General features: G+C 41.7%; 1 protein-coding gene across 1 annotated transcript in view; it reads left to right on the forward strand.

The window, feature by feature from the left end:
* si:dkey-32e6.6 (extracellular matrix protein 2) overlaps positions 1-1,812 on the forward strand; it is a 49,496-nt gene extending 47,684 nt beyond the window's left edge. Inside the window, exon 10 of the mRNA XM_034172537.1 lies at positions 1,050-1,812. Coding sequence (XP_034028428.1) covers positions 1,050-1,227 — 178 coding nt within the window. The 3' untranslated portion in view covers positions 1,228-1,812. The remainder of the gene's footprint in view (positions 1-1,049) is intronic.
* The last annotated feature ends 19,089 nt before the right edge of the window (positions 1,813-20,901 follow it).

A 20,901-nucleotide genomic window follows, 5' to 3' on the forward strand; every position in this document is an offset into this window, starting at 1 on the left:
TTAATTCTTTATAAAATGAACCAATTTCAAAATGTGTGAAAATCTGATCCATTATTCTGAGATGATTGCAATATTATGATAGTGACACCTGTTTGACAGGAGAGATTCCTCGGTTTCAGAAATTATTCACTGTTCTGAACTGTGAAAAGTGCACACGAAACAGTTCCTTGGGAAAATGATTTGTGCTATTCAAGCAGCAAAACGAAACAATGACTTTGAACAAAATGATTCACAGTCAGACTTGGACAGCACAGTGGTTTAGAAGAAGAGACTTTATTGTCATTGTACATATATAAATACACACAAAAAAATTTGTTTTCTGCATTTAACCCATCGGAACTACAGTTAGACACAGTTAATATTTAGCACTGTTACCTCACAGCGAGAAGGTCCCAGGTTTATTTGTGACCTGGTCCTTTCCTCGTGGAGTTTACATGTTCTCTCCGGGTGCTCCGTCTTCCTCCCACATCCAAAGACATATGTTAGGTGAAATGGTGAATTTTAATTGACTATAGGTGTCAGTGTGAATCAGTTTGTTTATCAAATATGTGGTGGTCCTGTGACAGACCAGGGGCCTGCCCAGGGTGCACCCCGTCTCTCATACAATGACCACTGGGATAGGCTCCAGCACCCCGTGACCCTTAACTTGGATGAATAATTCACAAGTTTCAAAACACTTGAAAACGAATGAAGCTATAGCTTTAGAAAATAACTCTCTGGTTCAAAACACTTGAAACACTGAACAAAAGAATTATAAAAAAAAGTCACTGTTTTGAAACACTGAATAAACCAATTGGCTCAGTAAAGGTTTCAGTGCTTAAAAAGACTCACAACACTGCAATAGTGACATCTAGTGGACAGTGCAAGAGTACGAGCCTGGTTCTTGAGTTCTTTTATAGCAGGAGTGGGAGGTATTTTTATTTCATGACATTTTAAGGAAACAGTTTCACATTTCTGAATGTTAATTGGCAGTTAAAAGGAAAATCTGACAAAAAATGTTATTTTATAAAAATACATAAACAACACAGTGTTTGTGCTTGTGGTTTCAGGATTGTGAAGCAATGGGGAGTTTGCCACCCGAGTAATTCAGGCTCCACCATGACCTCAGTCCACCTGGAAAATAACCTGTTGGAGGTGGACAAAATTCCCCCAAACACCTTCTCCTGTGTGATTGATGCTCAGGGTCTGGTCCTCTATCCACAACACGGAGTCACACAGGACCAGTAATCTGCACAGAGATCGACATAATCATGAAGAAAAACCAAGCACGTCTCTTTTTTGCATCTTTATCTCTTTCTATCATATGATGCTGCTTCTCTCCTCTGTGTACTATTTTCATCCTTAAAATTAAGCTTGACTTGCAGTTTAATTGTATGAAAAAAATCAGTTTGCACAGTCAGTTTTCATTTCAACATGCTCAAACTAATCATTTCTTTTAGAATCTTACCTTTAATTTAGAAAATGACTGTGGTAATTGTGTCTGCATTAAAGCAAATGTGCAGCTTACACAATAATTAAAGTTATCCTGATATAGCGTTTAAAATGACAGTACATTACGCTTGAATCCTGCACATCCCTGTAATCAAGTGGAATTAGTTTGATCAAGTGTTTTGTTTTTAGTGTATGAATGATAAACATCACGTAGAACCTTTTGTCACTAGATGAGCTCCAACACAAACTCCCACCGCCAGCCGTTACACAAAAACACATGGGGCTGCTCATATTGTGTGTGTGTGTGTTATGCAGATTTGACTTTGGTGACTGTTGGACTGTAATTGGGGACCGTGTGTGTGTGTGTGTGTGTGTGTGTGTGTGTGTGTGTGTGTGTGTGTGTGTGTGTGTGTGTCAAGAGTGGGTGGCTGGTGGGAGGCCATGCAGGTTTTTTGGGGTTAGCTGCAGGGGAGCAGACGGATGAACAAGAGAATACATTGATTGTTCTTAGAAAGATGAAAGGACGAATAGTCAAGCCTGGATGAGTCCAAAAAGATGTGGCTGGAAAAGAGAAAAGGAAGAATTATTGAAAGCATAAGGAAAAGATAAAGAGAAGAAAAAAAAAATCTGGAGCACAACCAGGACCTTCTCTGGATTCCCCCCACCCCATGTGTATCTGTCACAAAACTCTATCTCTCTGTCAGTGACTGCTACTTTTTGTTTTTCTCTCTTCTGTTAGTTATTTTCATTAAATTCCAGCTATTTAGAATCCAGGTTTCTACTGTTCTTCTGTCTCAGCATAATCTCTCTTGCGTCCACTCACCTCCATCCCACTATGGAACGACTTTGGGTCCTGAATGCCAACTACTCAGGCAGTCCACCACATCATCCCTATTTCTCAAAAATAACCATCTATTTGCTGTGCGCAGGGGAAATGTGGGCATCTCCTTGGCCTTTTTTTGTTTCTAGGGTCTCCAACAGTCAGGCATGTGCATGCTGGATCATACCCAGAGAAACATGAGACAGGGCCAAATCATAGATGTTTCCTCACAATGCAAGTGGTGTTCCTCAACTGAGTATCAACTAGGAAGTTCTTAAGAGGCCTAGCACCAAACACATCCAGTTGCAGCCTTAGGTCACTGGTTAGCATCCAAGTGTGGCAACCAGAGAGTAAGACAGGAAGGTCCAGGACCCTAAAGACTTGGAACATTGTTCTCCTGCAAAGGTATTGGCATCACCAAATGCACTCCACTGACCTCACGACTCATAAAATCTGTCCAAGTGTCTCTCTTTATCAAAGGCTGAGCCATCCCTTCTCTATTCAGAGACAGTTGTGTCTGTCCCAGGCTGTGTGGGCGTGTCACAAAGACTGCATGCATCCTCACTGAGTGTGGCTCAAAGAGTATGTCAGCATTCAGATATGGACTTCTGTAACATATGTCACAAAAAACTCTCGGGCCTACATTTTGATTATGAGACAATCAGTTTTTAATGCTCAGACATAATGTTGATGATTGAGGAGGTTTAAAAATTAAAGTAAAACATATTTAAATATTACAGACATTATGTGCCTGTTGAATTATTATCAAAAGTCTGAAAAATGGGTGAAAAACTACAAGTTTTGCATTTATATTTTTGTTTCTGTCAGGATTTGAACTTTTATATTGTCATGTGTGTGATGTTCTGTTTAGTTATTTTGTTTTTCTGCTTTCTTCTCTTGCTGTTTTTTTTTTTTTTTTCTCTGCTTGGGTTTTTCCTGTCCCTATCTCTCTTGTCTGTCTCTTGGTGCTTGGTGGTGGGCATTTCACTCTGTCTGGCCACACCCTTGTTCTGGTGCTTTCCACACACACCAGTTTCTAATCTGTAGCTCATCACCTGGGTGTATATAAGCTTCACTTGGTTCTCTAGTCCCTCGCCAGATCAATGTGCTTCGTGAATTCTTTCCAGCTCTGTTTTTGTATTTTTCCCCTTTCAGCCTGCCTCATTGTGTTGTTTGATCTCTTGCCTGTATTCTAGACCACACCATTAGCCTGATGATTATTGTACTGTTGTATTTTTTGGACTGCCTTCTTGTGTACCAACCCCAGCTTATTCTGCAAGTAAACTCTTTTAAAAGCCAGAGCTGTTTGTCTGAGTCCTGCATTTGTATCCAGCCATTCCTGACCATCCAGCTTGATAGTTTCTATAAGTTGGACAATGTCATGATTCTCAAAAACACAAATTAGTCAGTTCAAAAAGTGATCTGTATTTTCAGTTTTGCACAGAAAGAAAGAAAGAAAGAAGAAAAAAAAGTGAATAATCAAAGCTGATGCAAGTGGATGAAATTCAGCAGTTCACTGCTGAAGTACAGTGCATCTGTAAAGTAATCACCATGCTTCTCTTTTTTCACATTTTGTTGTTACAGCCTTATTCCAAAATGCATGAAATTAATTTTTTTCCTCAAAATTCTACACACAATACCATATGATGACAATGTGATGTGAAAAACTTTTTTTTGTTTTTTTTGCAAATTTATTAAAACAAACCAAAAAAAAAAAAATCTCGTACATAAGTATTCACCGCCTTTGCTATGACGCTCACAATTGAGCTCAGGTGCATCCTGTTTCCGCTGATCATCCTTGAGATGTTTCTACAGCTTAATTGGTGTCCATCTCAGGTAAATTCAGTTGATTGGACATGCTTTGGAAAAACACACACCTGTCTACATATAAGGTCCCACAGCTGACAGTGCATGTCAGAGCACAAACCAAGCATGAAGTCAAAGGAATTGTCTATAGACCTCTGAGACAGGATTGTCTCGAGGCACAAATCTGGGGAAGGGTACAAAAAACATTTCTGCTGCTTTGAAGGTCCCAATGAGCACTGTGGCCTCCATCATCCATAAATGGAAGAAGTTAGGATCCACCAGGACTCTTCCTGGAGCTGGCCGCATGTCTAAACTGAGCTATTGGGGAAGATCAGGGGCCTTAGTCAAGCCTGTAGGGTTTAGTGGCCAGACAGAAGCCACTCCTTAGTAAAAGGCACATGGTAGCCCACCTGGAGTTTGCCAAAAAGCACCTGAAGGACTCTCAGACCATGAGAAACAAAATTCTCTGGTCTGATGAGACAAAGGTTGAACTCTTTGATGTGAATGCCAGACGTCATGTTTGGAGGAAACCAGGCGCCATCCCTACAGTGAAGCATGGTGGTGGCAGCATCATGGTGTGGGGATGTTTTTCAGCAGCAGGAACTGGGAGACTAGTCAGGATTGAGGGAAAGATGAATGCAGCAATGTACAGAGACATCCTGGATGAAAACCTGATCCAGAGCGCTCTTGACATCAGACTGGAGTGATGGTTCTTCTTTCAGCAGGTCAATGACACAAAGTACACAGCCAAGATATCAAAGGAGTGGCTTCAGGACAACTCTGTGGCCCAGCCAGAGCCCAGACCTGAATCTGATTGAACATCTCTGGAGAGATCTGAAAATGGCTGTGCACTGTCACTCCCCACCCAACCTGATGGAGCTTGAGAGGTGCTGCAAAGAGGAATGGACAGAACTGCTCAAAGATAGGTGCACCAAGCTTGTGGCATCACATTCAAGAAGATGTGAGACTGTAATTGCTGCCAAAGGTGCATCAACAAAGTATTGGACAAAGGGTGTGAATACTTAAGTACATGTGATTTTTTTTTTTTTTAATAAAGTTGGAAAAAAATCAAAAGAGCTTTTTTCATGTTGTCACTATGAGGTGTTGTGACAACAATTTTGACAGAAAAATGAATTTCATCCATTCTGGAATAAGGCTGTAACATAAATTGTGGAAAAAGTGAAATGCTGTGAATATTTCCAGATGCACTAAGGCAGCAGTCTGTCACCTCAGAATGTGACGCGTGACTAAAACGATAAACTGCAGAATGTCCCTCAGTGTTCAGAATTGTCATTTGCGGGCAGTGCACTTGCACTTGCTGTGATGACAAACTGGCTCAATGTTTCACCTTTCATCAGCGTTCCTGCAGCTCTAAAATGAAGAACAGACACCCAATTGCCAAATGTGGAAAGAGTGAGTGAGGGTGAGGGAGCGTGAAAGGGACACGGGAAATTTACGAGGTTACAAAAACACAGCACATACATGGCCTGAACGAGGAATATGAATGGACACAAACACATTTACAGTATACTTTGCACTCTCTCTGCGTCGGCACATAATTACATGTTAGATTTCAGGTTTTGACCTTGTGCATGTGGTGCAGTCTCCATTCTCCGTAACTGTACAGTCATCTTGCACCAGCACACTACTCTTGAAGAAATGACACGTTCACATTTGTTCTCCACTTAAACGAAGTCTTGCAGAAAACAATCATTGTGCATTTGACGTTTATTGTTTAATCTTAGTACAGATGGATGCTTTGAGCTTTTTTCTTAATACCCTCTGCTGCAGGCAGTCACATGGGGTGTTTTAAATCTGACCGGCTTTCCTCTTCATCCCATGTACTAGGTGTAACGTGACTAAATTGTTAAACCGACATCTCATCACGCCCAGCAGATGTTTAATATCTCATTAAGCTCAGACTGAGCCAGAGCCCGTTTGCAAGGGTTTGACCGGAATGCTGCTCTTCTTTGCTTACCCTGTGCTCTGTCAGGCGACAGTAACTTCCTGTGTTTGTTATTAGAGGAGGAAGAGGAGGAGGAGGGAGCTGAGAAAATAAAAATCACCAGCACATATACGGAATGTGCATGACATCTAAGAGATTTGCTGTCTTTAGTTACATGACAAAGAAACAGAGACCGATGATGGGTGCAGGGTAGACATTGGACACCTCCCTTCCAAGAACAATAGGCTGATGTCCAGTGTTAAGGATCAGCCACGTGAGGTCAACGAGAATGTGTGGGAAAGCTGAAGAGGAGTGGATTCATTAACTCTGATGTGTGCATCATTTATAACCGGCAACGCTAATGACCACAAAATAGACGTTCCTTAGACTGTATTCCAAAAACAAAGACCAGCAAACTTTCCCGCATTCAGAGTCACAGCACCTACGCAAGCACTAACAAGTGGGTGTGCTAATCCCTGTGTGGAGACACGTCAAGTCGAACACTCTGAGGACCAAAAGAGTTTAATTTGGATGCCAAGCCCTCGAGCTACCGACCAACACCATAATCAACCGAACCACAGAGCGAGGAAGCGAGACACAGGCAGAGAAATAAAGGGCGAGAAACAGAGGCTGAATCCACAAAACGAGAGACAGGAAGCGGAGAATGGATGAATGTTATCTGCAGAGGCCTTTATCAAAACGTTGTCCTCTGCCAACATCCCTGCAGGGCATTGGTCTGCTTTGCATGCCTTTTCCACCACTGTGGACACTGCACTCCAGCCAAAAAATTTAACACTTGAAAAGAATTGTCAGGTGTTGGTTTCTGCTTGTACGGATGGTGATCAAAACAACTAGATGTTACACTTACAAGAAGAGACAAAAAACAAAACATATTTCCATAACACAACCTTAGGAATGTAATTTTTCCGTCAGTTTTGGATTTTGTACAACCTTTTTAGCCTTGGACAGGGTTAAAAGAAACTTACTGAGGAAATGCCCTTAAAACATCCCCAAGTTATTAAAATAAATCAATTTCCCACCAGTTCCCTCCTTTGAGATGTCACAATATGTCATGTGACATTCTGGAAGCATACAGTTCCAGAAAACACATTCAGTCCTAATGTAGCACTGTAGAAATGGACCAATTTCAATTTATTTTCCTTTATATAGCGCCAAATCACAACAGAGTTGCCTCAAGGCGCTTCACACAGGTAAGGTCTAACCTTACCAACCCCCAGAGCAACAGTGGTAAGGAAAAACTCCCTCTGAGGAAGAAACCTCAAGCAGACCAGACTCAAAGGGGTGACCCTCTGCTTGGGCCATGCTACAGACATAAATTACAGAAACAAACTGAGAAAACAGCTCTGTTTCTCCATGGTAAAAATTCCACTGGGAAAATTCTAGAATCCAAATCTTGGTTCAAGTCTGACTGATTTTATAGGTGAACTGAGTGTGTGACTTACATACATGTGGTTGTTCAGCCTATTTTCACAAAAGAAAAAAAAAAAAAAAATCTGTAGTAAGACACGTGGAACAAGAATGACAGTACAATATCCCCGGTTGGCAAATGCTGCTTTGGTACATGTGCTTGTACATTCTGATAACATTTCAAGGAATTGTACCAAGTTTCCCAAAATTCATCCTAAAAATGTGAGAGGAGTTGATTTCATAATGCAGGGACAAACTCATGAAATTGGCACTGTTTTAGTTTGTTAATCAAGGGCCATATCTTTGTCAAAATGTGTCAATCTTGTACAATATTGCATTATGCGTATTATCAACCTATAACAAGGATTTCTACCAGTTTACATGAAATTCCTACTAAAAATGCGGGAGGAGTTGATTTCAGAATGCAGGCACCCAAGCATGAAACTGACGGAGTCCAGCTTTGGTAATCAAGGGCCATAACTATGGTAAAATTGGCCCAACTGGAATGACATGAAAATATGTGTATGAGCAACCTATAACAAGGAATTTTACCAAGTTTCACAAAATTTCTCCTAAAAGTGCGAGAGAAGTTGATTTCAGAATGCGTGTATATGTTGTGTGGGCCGCTGAAGAGGAGGTACTGCTGGCCCACCACTACCAGATGGCGCCCTGCTTGAAGTGCGGGCTTCAAGCATGAGAGGGCGTCATAGCAACTGGGAGTGACAGCTGTCACTTGTCATCAGCACCAGCTGTCACTCATCCACATCACCACCACCATAAAGGCCGGACTGCAACTCCACCTCCCCGCCGAGAAATCAGCTACCTTGGAGGTAATATTCTCTGCTGTGTCTGAACCCTGACGTATTGTCTGAACTTCTTTGCAGCCGTTTTCCTGTGGTTTGCCTTATTCTGAGGGATTGGCGTTTGGTGTGATCAGCGACGGCTTCGCTTCACACCCCAACCAGATAAGTGGTTAGACAGGAGCTGCACGAGTGTGTGATTGGAGGTGGAGGTGCTCCCTCCCAAAAGAACACAGATTGTGGGATTACTGAGTGTGCGTACTCACACTCACCTGTGCTGTTTTTGTTCTCTGCCAGCAGTGCCAGGTCTGACAGCTGGAGACGGTGGCCACCTGGGGACTCAGGACTTGGCGGCTCCGGTGTTCTTCAGATCCGTTGGCGGTGAGGGCCGTGTGGGATCCGGCTCGGTTCTGGACGGGCGTCTCCTATCCTCGAGCCTGCCCACACGTCACCCAACGTGTAATTGACTGTAGTTCCAAACTTGTTATTGTCTGTATTCCGTTGTGCACAATTTACAACATTAAATTGTTACTGTTTGGCTTATCCATTGCCCGATCATTTACGCCCCCTGTTGTGGGTCCGTGTTCCTACACTTTCACAACAGTATACCCTTTTTGTGATGGACAGATGGACAGAAATAGCCACGACGTAATCCCCCTTCGGGCCTTTGCACCATGTGTCATGCTTAGTTATCATGTTACGGGGTAACATATGTCACATGTCATAGAATCCAATGGACGATGACATTGTTTGACCTTTACTTTGGAGACCAAACATTCAACACAGTCAGAACTATTCCATTTGTTAATCCTATTAGGTCAACCAATAATTTCCACCACATTTTATCAAAACTGGAGCAACTTTAACTTTTGACCCCTGTACAAACTGAAACTGACCTTTGTCACCATTCTTGCTGTTTTTACCCATAACTCCAGAACAGTCAGTTATAGGTGGTCCAAACTATACCTTTTTGGAATCTTTGTGAACAGACACATACAGTAGTGCTCAGAATAATAGTAGTGCTATGTGACTAAAAAGATTAATCCAGGTTTTGAGTATATTTCTTATTGTTACATGGGAAACAAGGTACCAGTAGATTCAAATCCAACAAGACCAAGCATTCATGATATACACACTCTTAAGGCTATGAAATTGGGTTATTAGTTAAAAAAGTAGAAAAGGGGGTGTTCACAATAATACGCGTAGTAGCATCTGCTGTTGACGCTACAAACTCAAAACTATTATTTTCAAACTGCTTTTTTAGCAATCCTGTGAATCACTAAACTAGTATTTAGGCGTATAACCACAGTTTTTCATGATTTCTTCACATCTGCGAGGCATTAATTTTGTTGGTTTGGAACCAAGATTTTCCTCATTTACTAGTGTGCTTGGGGTCATTGTCTTGTTGAAACACCCATTTCAAGGGCATGTCCTCTTCAGCATAAGGCAACATGACCTCTTCAAGTATTTTGACATATCCAAACTGATCCATGATACCTGGTATGCGATATATAGGCCCAACACCATAGTAGGAGAAACATGCCCATATCATGATGCTTACACCACCATGCTTCACTGTCTTCACTGTGAACTGTGGCTTGAATTCAGAGTTTTGGGGTCGTCTCACAAACTGTCTGCGGCCCTTGGACCCAAAAAGAACAATTTTACTCTCATCAGTCCACAAAATATTCCTCCATTTCTCTTTAGGCCAGTTGATGTGTTCTTTGGCAAATTGTAACCTCTTCTGCACATTTCAGTTTATTTTCATTTATATAGCACCAAATCACAACAGAGTTGCCTCAAAGCACTTCACACAGGTAAGGTCTAACCTTACCTGCCCCCAGAGCAACAGTGGTAAGGAAAAACTCCCTCTGAGGAAGAAACCTCAAGCAGACCAGACTCAAAGGGGTGATCCTCTGCTTGAAGCATGCTACAAACATAAATTACAGAACAATTCACAGAACAATTCACGGACGAATATACAAGAAATGCTATTGGCACACAGGACAGAAGGATCGCCAACACGAATACAACTCCCATCTCTGGATGGAGCTGCACCTTAAACAGAGAGAAAAAACAGAATCAGGCATCAGAAAGCCAAAAAATACTGTATAATTTGCCAGCATTAAACAACAAGAAAAACAGAGAAATACTAAGGTGATTGCCGGCCACTAGCCCTAAACTTCACTAAAAGACCCAGAATTTAGGTAAAGTTGAGGCCGCAGCCCGCTCCAATTACTAATAAATGAATTAAAAGAATAAAAAGGGTAAAACAAAACTGTACCAGTATGCTAGCCATATGAAAGGGAAAATAAGTGCGTCTTAAGTCTGGACTTGAAAGTCTCCACAGAATCTGACTGTTTTTTTTTGACGCAGGGAGATCATTCCACAGAACAGAGCAATGATAAGAGAAAGCTCTGTGACCCGCAGACGTCTTATTCACCTTAGGGACACTAAGTAGTCCTGCACCCTGAGAACGTAAAGCCCAGGCTGGTACGTAAGGTTTAATTAGGTCAGCTAGGTAGTGAGGTGCCAGTCCATGAATAATTTTATAGGTTAGTGCACGTCTTTTATTTAACAGAGGGACTTTGTGGGGGATTCTTGCAAATAAATTAGCTTCACACAGGCATCTTCTAACTGTCACAGCACTTACAGGTAACTCCAGACTGTCTTTGATCATCCTGGAGCTGATCAGTGGGTGAGCCTTTGCCATTCTGGTTATTCTTCTATCCATTTTGATCGTTGTTTTCTGTTTTCTTCCACACATCTCTGGGTTTTTTGTCCATTTTAAAGCATTGGAGATCATTGTAGATGAACAGCCTATAATTCTTTGCACCTGCGTATAAGTTTTCCCCTCTCCAATCAACTTTTTAATCAAACTACGCTGTTCTTCTGAACAATGTCTTGAATGTCCCATTTTCCTCAGGCTTTCAAAGAGAAAAGCATGTTCAACAAGTGCTGGCTTCATCCTTAAATAGGAGACACCTGATTCACACCTGTTTGTTCCACAAAACTGACGAACTCACTGACTGAATGCCACACTACTATTATTGTGAACACCCCCTTTTCTACTTTTTTTTTTACTAATAGCCCAATTTCATAGCCTTAAGAGTGTGCATATCATGAATGCTTGGTCTTGTTGGATTTGTGAGAATCTACTGAATCTACTGGTACCTTGTTTCCCATGTAACAATAAGAAATATACTCAAACCTGGATTAATCTTTTTAGTCACATAGCACTACTATTATTCTGAACACTACTGTAATGTGGTAGAGCTTTCAATATGATTGGAACATTTTTTTGACCCCTACTTCGCCCCCTATTGAAAATTCAAATGGCTAATGTTATTTTGGTGCTAGTAACCGGATTTGAACGATTCTTACAGTTATCTGCTGTACTACAGCAGGCAGCGATGACATCACCAATACCAAGATGTAAGATAATTTGGAGAAAAAATTGGAAAGTTGTTTTTTACTTATTTTTATTGTAACCTTAATCCTAACCCTGACCGTCACCAAAACGCAAAGGTGTGTTTCTGAAAATTAAAAGTAAAATGCATGTTTCACCTGTGTGCGGGAATTTGTGGTAATATGCTCAACTTTTCCTATATTATACAAAATGTGTCATAGGCAGGGGTATAGCACCAAGTTCTGGGCCCTAGGTACTAGGCATATTGAAGACCCCCCCCCCCCCCCCCACACACACACACTGTTATGTTCTTTTTTATTAATGCAAACACCAAATTTCTAATGCGTAGTCAAACCAGGTCTAAATCATGTATTCCTTAGCTCACACCTGGGAGTCAGAACCCTTTTTAAAGTTGGGGGAGCAATATTGAGTTGGGGGGTCTGGGGGACCAAACTGCACCATTTTCTAGAAAAATGGTGCAATTTGGTGCATTCCCGTCTGTTAAAATGCACAGGAATGTACAGGAGTGCAATTTGGTCCCCCAGACCCCCCAACTCAATATAGCTAGCTTTCAAGCTCACCTCTCTTTTCAAAGAATTTGGTTAGCAGTTGCTTCCCCTCATTTAGTTTTCTTTCCCTGTCCTTTTTTTTCCTCTTTTTTGAAATCCGGATTTTACTAATCAGTTCATCAATCGATTTATTTTTTCAATTAATCTTTTTTTTTTTTTTACTTACATGTGAGTTTTGCCATTATTTCTTTAAGTGAGTTTTTATTAAAAGGCCATTATCACGCAACATCAATGTTTGAGCTTGTAACAAACATGTTATTTCTCGTCAAAAACATACCTGAAGTAGTGTTTTGTTTTATGTTGCACATATACATCACCGACACACCACAAAGAGATTTCTATCAGGTTTCACCAGATTATGAGCATTTTTAGATGCCTACAGCAACTATCTCAACCACTGACAACATATTACAGCAAGAGTCCACAAAACTATTTTAAACGTCTGACTAAAGTCTAATATGTGATCTTTAAAAACATATTTTCATGAAAAAAGACACAAATGTGCAGTTAACTGCATTTTATTTTTTCTTGTGTAAAAACACAGCTTAGATGTGGTTTGACCGAAACAAATTGTCATTAAACTTAAAACAGGGGTGAAGTGGAGGTTTAAGAGTCACTAGGTGTTCACAGGAAACAGTTATTTATTTCTATATTTATTTATTTATGTTCATTGTTAGTTGGATTTATCTTTTCTGTTGTATTTAATCAGGTTCATTTGTTTCTTTCTCTAAAATTGTGTTGTAGCATTTCTGGTTATTATTATTACTATTATTGTTGTTGCTGTCATTACTAATATATAAATAAAAAATACATAAAAAAATTACAATTTGTAATACATTTGACTCTTATGACAACAAACACTGAGCCATGAATTATTATACAGAAAACAAATGCACACAAACAGCTGCAACAGCTTAATGCTAACTTTAACATTGAAAACGCTGTAGTCATGCTAACGCGTTAGCATCGGTCCCGTTTTTAAGTTATAAAATACATCTATCAACTGTTTCAGAAGACCATAACAGGTCAAATTAATATAAAAAGCTAAATATTACTCACAGACATATGTTTTTTGGGGTTTTAGTGGGGAAAAATTAAGATAAAGCGAAATAAAACAATGAATCAACAAAGCAGCAGATCGAAGCACTGCTTCAATCTGCGAATCACTGCTTCGATTGGTTGAATGTTCAAAGCAAAGCCGCGCTGCAGAAATGGTTGATTTATTTGGAAGAAACGAAACATTTGCGGTAAAACAAAGTTATTTAACAACTAATCAATGACTAAATTAGCTGACAACTATTTTAATAATCGATTAAATTGATTAGTTGTTTCAGCACTATTAAATACCTCCTCTTTCTGTCAGATCCCCTTTGGGGTGTGTGTGTGTGTGTGTGTGGGGGGGGGGGGGCAGTGTGCCGCGTGTGCGCCTGGACTAAACCATTGTACAACTGTGCAGGGGTGGAAGGGCCCTCAGAGATCCATCCATCCATTCATCCATCTTCTACCGCTTAGTCCAATTAAGGGTCGCGCGGGGGCTGGAGCCTATCCCAGCAGTCATAGGGCATGAGGCGGGGTACACCCAGGACAGGACGCCAGTCTGTCGCAGGGCCACAAATAAACAAACAAACAGACACACCCACACGCACACCTAAGGACAATTTTAAAGATTCCAATTCACCTAACCCGCATGTCTTTGGATGTGGGAGGAAACCGGAGCACCCGGAGGAAACCCACGCAAACACGGGGAGAACATGCAAACTCCACACAGAAAGGCCACGGGAATCGAACCCATGACCTTCTCGCTGTGAGCCAACAGTGCTAACCACTAAGCCACCGTGCTGCCCCCCTCAGAGATCTTTCAATATTATTGTTAGAGCAGAATTATGTTTTGCAACATTTATACATTCATTCTAATTATATTCTTTTACAACATGAATTGTATAGACATTAATAGCATGCAACACAAAAACGTATTTAATGCCAGTTTTTTGTGCCCCCCCATGCTCTGGGCCCTGGGTACATAGTACCCTTTACCCCCCAGTCCGACGCCCCTGGTCATGGGTACATTCTTGTTGCTCCTGAGTGGAACTGTGCATCACCGGTTTTGGTTACTATTGTTAGGTGTCACCATTGCAGATCAGCAGTCTCCATTTCACTGTCTCCCCTGCATCTTTCTGCATCACACACATACAGTTGGATATAGCGAAGCTAAAGTGCACACTTCCTATACTGCTAACGTAACGCTGCCATGCCTACATGGCAGCACGGCTGCTATTACCAAAGAGGGCAAAAAGTACCCGGATATGCAATACAGCATGCATGTTGAGTGAATGCAGAAGTACAGAGGGCAATCACTACAATGGGCTTACACGGACCGTAAATGCCGTGCCAACCTGTTTTTGGTTCGCTTTTTAATTAAAATAATATTGCTCTCTCTGGTAATGGCAGCACATGCTCATTGACGGCACAAATCAAGCTTGACTCTGCCCTCTAACTTTGCAATATCCAACTCTATGATCACACAGTACAATATGACGTGAAAAGTTAAGTGCTAGCTTTTGCGCATATTCACCCAAATTCCCATGCTCAACATACACTTCACATTTAACACTCAGAAAACACCTGTTTGTCTTTTGGTTAAGGTTTGGATTCATGTTAGGGTTACAATACTATTACTACAACAACAACTACCACGAATATGAGCAAAGCGTTGCAAAGCTCGCTCATGGTACACTGTGTCCAAAACAGGAAGTGCCAAATTTTAAGTGCACAGTGAAACATGAAATGTTAAATGTTGAACATTTTCCTGGATCGACACTTCCTGGACTAACAACAAACAAGATCTCGTGGAATCCCACGGGAATTCAGTGGCAAGTTTACACTGAAACAGGAGGTGCCAAATTTTGAGCCCACAGTGAAACAGGAAATGTCAGCTGATGAACACTTCCTGGATTGAAAATCGAGGAGATCTCATGGGATCTCATGGGAATTCAGTCGCAAGTTCACACTGAAATGGGAAGTGCCAAATTTTAAGCCCACAGTAAAACTGGAAATATCAAATGTGTCTTCTTTAAAAATTTTTTCTTAAATAATCCCCCCCCGCCCCAGATTTGATTTGTTTTTTTTTTAATTAACCTGTTTTTTGGTTTGTTGTTTTTGCTGTTGTATTTTGTCCTTTATTAGGTTTCTGTGTAACTTTTTGTTTATTTCATTAAAAAAAAAAAAAAAAGTCAAACCTGGATCGACACTTCCTGGTTTGACAATAGATGAGATCTCATGGGATCTCACGGGAATTCAGTGGCAAGTTGAGACTGAAACAGGAAGTGCTAAATTTTGAGTCCACAGTGAAACAGGAAATGTCAAATGTTGAACAATTCCTGGCATGGGTGGGGCTGGGTACCACTGGACTCCCCTGATATCTGACTGAAACAAAAGTGTGGCCAGTAGTGTAGTTGGTGATGGTCTGTGGGGCCATTAAATACTTCAAGACAGCATTATATAGACAGAAGTCTCATCAAAATATTCCGCCATTTTAACTGTCCTTTTCATGTACGAGGTCTATTAGAAAAGTATCTGACCTTATTATTTTTTTCAAAAACCATATGGATTTGAATCACGTGTGATTACATCAGACATGCTTGAACCCTCGTGGGCATGCAAGAGTTTTTTCACGCCTGTCGGTTACGTCATTCGCCTGTGGGCAGTCTTTGAGTGAGGAGTCGCCCACCCTCTCGTCGTTTTTTCATTGTTTAGGAATGGCTCAGAGACTGCTGCTTTGTTTGATAAAAATTTTTTCAAAAACTGTAAGGCACAACTGAGTGGACACCATTCGATAAATTCAGCTGGTTTTCGGTAAAAATTTTAATGGTTGATGAGAGATTTTGGTCTGGTAGTGTCACTTTAAGGACGGCCCACGGCGCCTGATGGCAATCTGCACTTCGAGGCGGCAGCGTCTCGCCATTTCAAGTTGAAAACTTCCACATTTCAGGCTCTGTTGACCCAGTAAGTCATCAGAGAACAGAGAACTTTCAGAAGAAGTCGGCATGAGGAGTTTATTCGGACATTCCATTGTTAACGGACATTTTGTAATGAAAGAACGTGCGGGCAGAGTCGCATGTCGGGCCGGACCCGACTGCGGGGGGTCGCGACAGGAAAAACACCTCCGTTGGAAACCTTAACGGGCAAGTTGGAACATGCCCAAGCTGTTAAACAATTTCTCAGTTACTCACTTGTTGAAAGCCATCAAAAGCCACCTGAATTTTACAAATGGTTTTCAACACGGAGGTGTTTTTCCTGTCGCGGCGCACACAGATTCGCCGAGTCGTCACGGAAACGACTCGGCAAATTGCGCGCATGTCTTTCATTACAAAATGTCCTTAAACAGTGGAATGTCCGCATAAAGTCCTCATGCTGGCCTCTTCTGAATCTTCTCTGTTCTCTCACGATGTCCTGGGTGAATAAAGCCTTAAATTAGAATGTTTTCAGGTCGAAACAGGCCGACGACGGCGCCTGGAAGCGCTGCGCGACGTCCCGCTCCGTGGGAAGTCCTTACAGCGACAGAAACACCCCATAATCTCTCATCAGTCGTTAAACTTTTCACCGAAAACCAGCTAAATTTCTCGAATAGTGTCCACTCGGATATTCCTCACAGGTCCAGAAAAAATTTGGTAAAGCAACGCGCGCCGTCTCGAGCAGCGTGTGAAACAAAGGAATTCAGCCGAGAGGGCTGAACCACATCTCACCCTGCCCACAGGGAAATGATGTGACCGACACGCGTGAAAAAAAACTCACACATGCGCATGAGGGTTCAAGCATGATTGGTGTAATCGCACGTCATTCAAATCCATATAGTTAAAAAAAAAATAAAAGTGTCGGTTTCTTATCTAATAGACCTCGTATTTTTCCTGTAAGGTTGTGTTTTTGGCTACACTGTCCCCACAGTTGGTAGTGGTATTGCTCTGTTTCATCTGTATCCATAAGCTGTTACAAAATAGACACAAATAAGGACAAAATGTATGCTGAGTGTAGATACAAGGCTCCATCACTCTACTTTTTCATAATATTTCTACACTCAACAAAAATATAAACGCAACACTTTTGGTTTTGCTCCCATTTTGTATGAGATGAACTCAAAGATCTAAAACTTTTTCTACATACACAATATCACCATTTCCCTCAAATATTGTTCACAAACCAGTCTAAATCTGTGATAATGAGCACTTCTCCTTTGCTGAGATAATCCATCCCACCTCACAGGTGTGCCATATCAAGATGCTGATTAGACACCATGATTAGTGCACAGGTGTGCCTTAGACTGCCCACAATAAAAGGCCACTCTGAAAGGTGCAGTTTTATCACACAGCACAATGCCACAGATGTCGCAAGATTTGAGGGAGCGTGCAATTGGCATGCTGACAGCAGGAATGTCAACCAGAGCTGTTGCTCGTGTATTGAATGTTCATTTCTCTACCATAAGCCGTCTCCAAAGGCGTTTCAGAGAATTTAGCAGTACATCCAACCAGCCTCACAACCGCAGACCACGTGTAACCACACCAGCCCAGGACCTCCACATCCAGCATGTTCACCTCCAAGATCGTCTGAGACCAGCCACTCGGACAGCTGCTGAAACAATCGGTTTGCATAACCAAAGAATTTCTGCACAAACTGTCAGAAACCGTCTCAGGGAAGCTCATCTGCATGCTCGCTGTCCTCATCGGGGTCTCGACCTGACTCCAGTTCGTCGTCGTAACTGACTTGAGTAGGCAAATGCTCACATTCGCTGGTGTTTGGCATGTTGGAGAGGTGTTCTCTTCACAGATAAATCCCGGTTCACACTGTCCAGGGCAGATGGCAGACAGCATGTGTGGCGTCGTGTGGGTCAGCGGTTTTCTGATGTCAATGTTGTGGATCGAGTGGCCCATGGTGGCGGTGGGGTTATGGTATGGGCAGGCGTCTGTTATGGACGAAGAACACAGGTGCATTTTATTGATGGCATTTTGAATGCACAGAGATACCGTGACGAGATCCTGAGGCCCATTGTTGTGCCATCCGAGAACATCACCTCATGTTGCAGCAGGATAATGCACGGCCCCATGTTGCAAGGATCTGTACACAATTCTTGGAAGCTGAAAATGTCCCATTTCTTGCATGGCAGGCATACTCACTGGACATGTCACCCACTGAGCATGTTTGGGATGCTCTGGACCGGCGTATACGACAGCGTCTACCAGTTCTTGCCAGTATCCAGCAACTTCGCACAGCCATTGAAGAGCAGTGGACCAACATTCCACAGGCCACAATTGACAACCTGATCAACTCTATGCGAAGGAGATGTGTTGCACTGCATGAGGCAAATGGTGGTCACACCAGATACTGACTGGTATCCCCCCCAATAAAATAAAACTGCACCTTTCAGAGTGGCCTTTCATTGTGGGCAGTCTAAGGCACACCTGTGCACTAATCATGGTGTCTAATCAGCATCTTGGTATGGCACACCTGTGAGGTGGGATGGATTAGCTCAGCAAAGGAGAAGTGCTTACTATCACAGATTTAGACTGGTTTGTGAACAATATTTGAGAGAAATGGTGATATTGTGTATGTGGAAAAACGTTTAGATCTTTGAGTTCATCTCATACAAAATGGGAGCAAAACCAAAAGTGTTGCGTTTATATTTTTGTTGAGTATGAATAAATCAGTGACAGAAAACTTTGTTTGACCATTTCCAGAAATTACAACTTTCTTTCTGTAGATTTCATCTTTTTTTTTCTTGATGATCCTTCACTCACAGACTGTGAGAGACTAGAGCCAATGCAGCATCTGTTCCTGTGGGATTCTTCGATAAATATGCCAGTAATCACTCATAACATCCAAAAGAACATTACCACCAATCTGAAAACACTTTAGTTCTTCCTGACAAAGAAAATGGTTGTGGAAAAATTCACGCAGAGGGATTATTTCTTCCAGAATTTCCCCTCCCCAACCCCCAGTGGAAGAAATAGACCTTTTTTTGTGAAATAAATGTCCCATTTTTTTTTAAATCATTGAAGGACTTTCTTAAGTCAAAAAGAAAACCTTTCAACTGGAACTGGGGAGTGATTTTATTTTACAAATATGCTCTTTTGAATGTACTAGATCTCTGTCTTGCAGTTCCAAGTGAGTTGTGCTGCTGTAGTGCATGGCACACATTTGATTTTTTTTAATGTATTCATATACGAGGGCTGTCAATAAAGTGTAGGTCCTTTTTAATTTTTTCAAAAACTATATGGATTTCATTCATATGTTTTTACGTCAGACATGCTTGAACCCTCGTGCGCATGCGTGAGTTTTACTCCTTGTGGGAGGAGTCATCCAGCCCCTCGTCGGAATTCCTTTGTCTGAGAAGTTGCTGAGAGACTGGCGCTTTATTTGATCAAAATTTTTTCAAAACCTGTGAGGCACATCGAAGTGAACACGGTTCGAAAAATTCAGCTAGTTTTCTGTGAAAATTTTAACGGCTGATGAGAGATTTTGAGGTGATACTGTCGCTTTAAGGACTTCCCACGGAGCGGGACGTCGCGCAGCGCTCCCTGGTGCCATCGTCAGCCTGTTTCAAGCTGAAAACCTCCAAATTTCAGGCTCTATTGATCCAGGACGTCGTGAGAGAACAGAGAAGTTTCAGAAGAAGTTGGTTTCAGCATTTTATCCGGATATTCCACTGTTAAAGGAGATTTTTTGAATGAAAGACGTGCGGATGGATTGCAGCGTCGGCTCGCAGCCGCCGCGATGCTCCGCCACAGGAAAAACACCATTTGTAAAATCCAGGTGGCTTTTGATGGCATTCAGTGGAGTGAGTATCTGAGAAATTGGTTAACAGCTGGGCATGTTCCAACTTGTCCTTAAGGTTTTCAACAGAGGTGTTTTTCCAGTGGCGGCGCGTCACGGCGGCTCGCAGCTGCCGCGACAATCCGTTCGCACGTCTTTCATTAAAAAAAATCTCCTTTAAGAGTGGAATATCCGGATAAAATGCTGAAACTGACTTCTTCTGAAACTTCTCTATTCTCTCACGACGTCCTGGATCAATAGAGCCTGAAATGTGGATGTTTTCAGCTTGAAACAGGCTGACGACAGCGCCTGGGAGCGCTGCGCGACGTCCCGCTCCGTGGAGTCCTTAAAGCGACAGTATCACCTCAAAATCTCTCATCAGCCGTTAAAATTTTCACCGAAAACCATCTGAATTTTTCGAACTGTGTCCACTTCGATGTGCCTCACAGGTTTTGAAAAAATTTTGATCAAACAAAGCGCCAGTCTCTCAGCAACTTCTCAGACAAAGGAATTCTGATGAGGGGGTTGGACCACACCTCCCACAAGGCGTGCTCACAGGTGAATGACGTCACCGACAGGCGTGGAAAAACTCACGCATGTGCACGAGGGTTCAAGCATGTCTGACGTAAAAACATATGAATGAAATCGATATAGTTTTTGAAAAAAATTAAAAGGACCTATACTTTATTGACAGACCTCGTATTACATTACTTTTGTGACCTAAGTACTTTGGTAAACGCATTACTAACACCAAAAGAGTTCATCCAGATGAATAAAAATACATCTTTACTAAAGATTTGAACAGTTTCTCAAAACACATTTGATATTTTCAGCTTTAGGGTCAAATTATATATTTTAGACAGTGTTCTGGACCAAAAGCTGAGATTGTTCCC

This window comes from Thalassophryne amazonica, chromosome 6, assembly GCF_902500255.1.
Source record: "Thalassophryne amazonica chromosome 6, fThaAma1.1, whole genome shotgun sequence".
Taxonomy (NCBI): Eukaryota; Metazoa; Chordata; class Actinopteri; order Batrachoidiformes; family Batrachoididae; genus Thalassophryne; species Thalassophryne amazonica.